General features: G+C 37.1%; 1 protein-coding gene across 6 annotated transcripts; it reads right to left on the bottom strand.

Annotated features, from left to right (window-relative positions):
- Positions 1 to 223: 223 nt before the first annotated feature.
- Positions 224 to 4527, bottom strand: LOC131016950 (uncharacterized). Of its 6 annotated transcripts, none has more exons than XM_057945782.1 (4): positions 3847 to 4527; positions 896 to 1219; positions 594 to 667; positions 224 to 481 (listed from the first exon to the last, which is right to left on the bottom strand). In XM_057945782.1, exons 1-2 carry the CDS (start codon positions 4454 to 4456, stop codon positions 1176 to 1178), a joined length of 654 nt encoding a protein of 217 aa, XP_057801765.1. In that variant the 5' UTR covers positions 4457 to 4527; the 3' UTR covers positions 224 to 481; positions 594 to 667; positions 896 to 1175. The 6 variants fall into 6 exon arrangements, with proteins under 6 accessions (XP_057801765.1, XP_057801766.1, XP_057801767.1 ...); XM_057945783.1 differs by having other exon boundaries at positions 224 to 478; XM_057945784.1 differs by lacking the exon at positions 594 to 667.
- Between the last annotated feature and the right edge of the window lie 1796 nt (positions 4528 to 6323).

Below are 6323 nucleotides of genomic sequence, written 5' to 3'. Positions count from 1 at the left end.
TTTCTTAGGCGGGTATGGGGATGGGAAAGCAATACCCGATCCCGCCCCGTTGCCATCCCTACTGGGAAATCGGTTTTATAAAAAAATCACCTTTACAATAAAATACTATTTCAATATACAAATGATACTATATTAAAGTAATGTTATTGTGAAGGTGGTTTTTTTTTTATAAAATCGGTTTCACATGAGTTTTTGTGTATTTATAAATGCATCAAGATTTGTGGAACGGTTCAAAAAAAATATGCATCAAGATTCATAAGACGGAAGTAGTAGTTTTCAGGAATCACAAACGATGAGGAATAAGTTTAGTGGGCTAAAGCCCAATAAAAACTACTCCTACGTAGTATAAAACAAAAGGCCCAGCCCTTTCTCTCTCATTCTCTATCTCTCTTCTCCGGCTATACATTATTGCCACCGCCACCGCGTGCGCAGCTTCATCAAAGTGTTGGGCTGTTCGGGGCGAATCTCCTGCTGCTCTCTTCTAAATTTCATGACGAAGATATCAGATAATTGGTCAAATAAACATATCATCAAATAATTCTCCTTGAATGATATCAAATTAAATTGAAGGCTGTCCACGGAAATACTCTTACCATCAACTCTTTGCCTTCTTAATTTGAACAGTCGAGTATTTGATCATAAACAACGGCAATTCAAAACTTTGCAGCTGTAAAGAAAATATATGAGTCATCTAACAAAACCGCTGAAATACCAACTAGGAAATTAAATTTTCAAAAAGTGAGGAAGATGCTTAGACCAAGTGTGTGCATTTTCACCCATTTTTTTGGAAAAAACTAAATCTGAAAATAATGACTTCATGACTCCATCCTTGTATCTATAAAGAGCAGTTTCCATATAAAGGCACCAAATTATTCGAATTTTACAAATTTCTAACCTGAAAATGAGCAGACATCGTATCTATATTGTCAGAAGAGCAGCTTGTAAGGAGCGCTTCTCACGAACTTGAAAACTATAATCTCGTTGTTTCTGTCCTACCCTTATTGCAGATCTCCAAAGATCTTCGGGCCACTTAGCGTCAACCTCAATCAATTTAAGTGTTGGAATGTCTCCAATTTCACTTGGAATCTCATATAGACCATGACACTGATGAAGTGGCTAGCTTCAGTACCCCAATACCTCAAATTTGATACGGTAATGAACCAATGGTCGTCGTATCACTCGAAGAAAGCCTCCAACCAATCAAGGTTATCTTTCTCAACTGCCAAGGAAAGTTTAGACCTATTAATGAAAAACCTCCACGCATATCCAATTCAAACTCCAATAACAGTTCTCTGAATGAAATGATCAAACTTAAATATAAAGTCTATTTAATTTAAATAAAATCTGCAGCCCAAAAATTTAATCAATATGTAGAAGCCCAAACTTAAATTAAATCAACCCAAGACATATATGAAATTCGCAGCACATGCTTTAAAATAAATAATAATGCAGCCCAACAGGAATATAAAAAAAATCGGCCCACAACTAAAAGCCCAAACCTATTTCCATTTTTTTAAAACAAACCCACCCCCTTCTTCTTCAACATTTCTCACGCATACACGCACTCACAGGTACTGATTGAAGAAAAATAAGCAAACACACAAAAGCAAGAGAGATATTAATGGTGGTAAAACCTAACTAGCTATCATATATAACTTGGAAGTTGGGTCCCGCCAATCTCTGCACTGGTGCTTCGTTCTTACGCCGAAGCCAAACTTGAACATGAAATGGAAGATCTTCCCCTTGTAATTCCACTTGTTCCTCTACGATCTCCTTTGCGCACATCACAGCAGATTCGCCACAATCGATCATCCATATCTTTTGCAGCGTCGGTATGTCTCCAATTTGAGTCGGGATCTCCTTCAACTCTTCCATCTTTACAAGACGAAGCTTCTCAAGGCGTGGAAAGATGGTGTTCGATTCCGCAGTCCAATGCTCCAAACTGGGACACGAATCCAATTCCAAGTATTTGAGAGAAGGGAATTGGCCTTCAACCATTTCCCACTTGCCTGTTCCAAAGCATCCCCTATACAACTTGAACTTCTCGAGAAGGGGCAATGCACCTATCTTTTCCAACATTTTTTCCCATTCCAAGCCACGACACATCCCAAGAGTCAACTTCTTGAGGCTTTGGGGGAATGTTAGCGCATACGGAGCAGCTCTAAAATCATTCCAACAATCTACGCGGAGGGATTCCAATTTACACAGACGTTTGATATTGTTCAGACAATAATAATAATCATCTTGCTCGATTATCCCAAAATAAATTATCCCCAATTTTTTGATATTGGGAATTCTCTTAACCACCTCTTCACTGCACTTGAAATTTGCTATTCCCTCAAGCACCAATAGATTCTCCATGACAACAGCATCATCACTCGAAGGTTCTGGAAGATGAAATCTTCCTCCAGTCATTTCAATATGCCTAAGTTGTGGCATTCTCCAAATCTCACCAGGTGCAGTGAACTCCTTCCAACAAGAAACAATCAATATGTGCAGATTCCAGAGGCGAGTAAACGAGGTAAAGATCGAGGACGTTGCTACCAACTTCAACAGCAAGGTGGCGCAAGTTAACATGCTGAGACACAAGGGACTTGACCACGTAGCTTTTATCTCCTAAGTAACGAAACTTTCTGTATGCATGTAATGTTCTAAGCAACCCGGAATTCTTAATACGCAAGATGCTCCCATGTTCACTGAAAATGGAACGAGCACGTGGCATAGACTGCAAGTCGTCAAGGACTTTCGTCTTTGGCGTGTTCCTGGGTATAACAACGCGGCGTTGGCTGCTCATGCCTCGAGGACTAGTGTTCCTGGGTATAACAACGCGTTGGCTGCTCATGCCTCGAGGACTAGTGTTCCTAAGTATAACAACGCGGCGTTGGCTACTTATGCCTCGAGGACTAGATTGCCCTATGACATGATAGAACCCATCTTTCTTGCTCTGGTTCAAGCATAAATCCCTCAACAAATCATGAATTTTGACAAATTTTATATTTCCTGTGGACCCCACTTCATCAACTAGAATGAGATTTCTATAAACCAAGTCCTTTAAGTACTCTATGGCAATAGTTTCCAAACTTTTGTTATTCATGGGTTTTTAAAATCCTTCAGAAACCCATAACTTCACGAGTGTTGAGACTCTAACCGAGTCATCCTCCTCAAACACTCCCATATACAAAAAACATGGCTTTAAATAAACTGGCAAATGACTATAGCTCATTTTCAACAGTTTCAAGCAATGCTTATCATTCTCCAAATTCACTTCTGAAGCTAAGTTCATCCTAATTGATTCCCAAACTCCTAGACTGTGTTCCCTATTTCTCAAAATACCCGCCACTGCAACAATTGATAAAGGAAGTCCTCTGCAATTCTCTACTATTATCTTTCCAATTTTCTCTAACTCATGAGGGCAACTTCCAGCCCCAAACACAATTTTTGAGAAGAGTTCCCAACTTCTAACCTCATCTAAAAATTCCATTTGAAGGCTAAAATTGTTGTTCAATTGGGAACTCAAGTGTGAAAGCCTAGTCGTCACTATTATCCGACTATAATTCTCATTTTCGGGAAAGAAACGTTGTATCCTATCCCAAGCATCAATGCTCCACATATCATCCATCACAATTAGAAACCTTCTACCTGACAAATACTGGTAGAGCTCTAATCCTAGTTCATCTTCACTCTTTTCACTCAGTTGTTCCTTGCTTTTATTAGTGGCTTGAGAAACAAGTTCACAAAGAATTTCCCTAGTGTTGTATTGTTGAGAAATAGTAGCCCAAGCACAAACATCAAAACGCTGCTCAATAATTTTCTTCGAATAAACAGTTTTGGCAAGAGTGGTCTTACCTATCCCGCCCATTCCTGTGATCGGGATGACTTGGCGCTCACGTTGGTCCGAAACGAGCCTTTCCAAGATTCCAATCACGACACCCTCGGACCACACCACCATGCCACTATTGTTCTTCTCATTGGAAGAAGAAGCAGAGACGAAGCTAAGCCGCGTATCATGGAGCACCACCTTCTCTGTATTCCTCTGCATCGCCAAACTCTTGATCTGATCCATTTCCTGTATCACATTTTGCACATCTTGAAACAAGTTCATCTCTTCATCACCATCATCATGATTTGATGAGACAGTTTTCGGATCCTCTGGATCTGCTTCGTCGGAAACAGGAGAGTTATAAGCTTCTCTGGATCTGCTCAGCTGAATCTTGGCCACGATATGAGATTTGATGGCGTCTTCAGCTGCATAAGCTGCATCTGCAATACGCATCTCCAAGGGATCTGCGTCGTCGGAAACAGGAGAGATATAAGCTTCGAGAAACTCCTGCAAGAACGTGACATTTTCAGTGAGGGATTGAACTTGTTGTTTGTTGAGAGACATCGGAGGGGAAGGGTGGCGCTCGAGGTCGTCTATGATATGTATTAGAGAAACCAAGGCTGCGTAGGCCGCCATGATCGATATCAGTAGAAGGGAAACAGAGTATAATTATGAGAATTTTGGACAAGAATTTGATAGAATCTTAATTTAGCTTCTTGTTTATACTAACATAATGGCTAGCAACTCAGTCTTAATTGGTCATATTTTAGGCGACATATCTTATCATAGCAGTTGGCAATAATGTGAAAGCGGACGGTTGTGATAATAATTGAGGAGATATATATAACCATTGACTTACAGATTCTCCTTATTTCAATGGCAATGCGATGCTCCAATTAAACCCTTATTGCGAAAATAGTTAGAATTATTTCATTGAATCTATAAACCAATTCTACTGAAATTATAAATTAATTCTACCGAAATCTATAAATTATTCACGATACTTGTTTAGTGTAGAATTCAACGCAATTACTTTGTAGGATGATTAATCCAATTTTGGAGTGAGAAATAATTATCCAATTTAATCGATAATTATTATTTTATAAGTTTTTTTAAAAAAATATAATCGTTAACAAATAATAATTTTATTTTAATTTTTTTATATTCAACAATCGAAATATCAATCGTTAAATATTATTTTTATTTATTTTATTGACTAATTCACAACTGAATAATTTCATTGGCTAACATAATTGATTTAATATTTTATTTTACGAAAATAATAACAACAGATTATTTGATTGTTAAAATAGTACTTACTTATTTTATTATTTTTAACAAAAATTAACTGCTAATAATGGTCTTTTTTATTTCTATTTTTTTGTTTCAATTGACGATAGTTGAATTTACTACAACCTCTGTCTTAGCTTTTAGTATATATTTGAGAGTGACGCGAGTTTTAATTAAATGATTGTGTGTGTTGTAAGTGAAATAAGGGTCTCATATTTTATGTGAGTGTTAAAATAATTAAAGTGGAAGCAAGAGTCTCACCTACTTTTACTAAAAATAGAAATAGATACCAAAATGTGGGACAACCAAAAAGGAAAGATGGATACTAAAAGTTGGGAGAGAGAGAATATTTTTTTAAGAAATACTAGCATTTGCCCTCAGTACAATGCACGGGAAATATTTTTATATTTCTATATTTATATAAAATTGATACTAACTCAATTATGATATTTATAAATATAATAAAAAATTAATTTTAACTAAATATATTTGAGATGAATAATGAAAAAGAGCTAGGGACCAACCCTCTCACTTGAATTTCTCTGTCAAGCTCTCTCTCTCTCTCTCTTCTCCGGCAATACATTATTGCCACAGCCACAGCCACCGCCACCGCCACCGCCACCGCCGTGCGCACCTTCATCAAAGTGTTGGGCTATTCCAGGCGACTCACCTGTTGCTTTCTTCTCAATTTCACGAAGAAGATATCTAAATACCGCTGAAACACCAACTAGGAAATAAAGTTTTCAAAAGTGAGGAATATGCTTAGACCAAGTGTGTGCATTTTCACCAATTGTTTTGGAAAAAACTAAGTCTGAAAATGATGACTTCATGACTCCATCCTTACATCTATAAAGAACAATTATTCGAATTTTACAAATCTCTAACCTGAAAAGGAGTATCTATATTGTCAAAAGAGCAGCTTAACACGACCGCTTCACACGAACTTGAAAGCTATATCCGAACTTCTTCAAGTGAATATTATTTTTCGTGAGAAATGATAATAACCAATAAGTTGGAATAAATCCATGAATAAGTTTCTTGAAAAATACGAATAGCCGTAACTCAGCTAATTGATGAAATTTTCGACCTCTCTAAGACTCGAACCCAAGTTTAAATGATTATTTTGCATTATAAAAGTCTTATTCGTAGATTTAATTGACTTATTCATATCAATTAATTCTCATTCTTATGAAAGATAGTATTTTTAGTGGAG

Source organism: Salvia miltiorrhiza, chromosome 3 (genome assembly GCF_028751815.1).
Source record: "Salvia miltiorrhiza cultivar Shanhuang (shh) chromosome 3, IMPLAD_Smil_shh, whole genome shotgun sequence".
Taxonomy (NCBI): Eukaryota; Viridiplantae; Streptophyta; class Magnoliopsida; order Lamiales; family Lamiaceae; genus Salvia; species Salvia miltiorrhiza.
The sequence above is the reverse complement of the archived record's forward strand: the minus strand, read 5'-3'. Positions and strand labels throughout refer to the sequence as shown.

Coding starts and splice junctions, on each gene's coding strand:
- LOC131016950 (XM_057945782.1), bottom strand. CDS start 4,456: ATGGCGGCCTACGCAGCCTTGGTTTCTCTAATACATATCATAGACGAC. Junction 1,220..3,846: donor CACAGGAATGGGCGGGATAG/GTAAGACCACTC, acceptor TTTCCTTGGCAG/TTGAGAAAGATAACCTTGAT.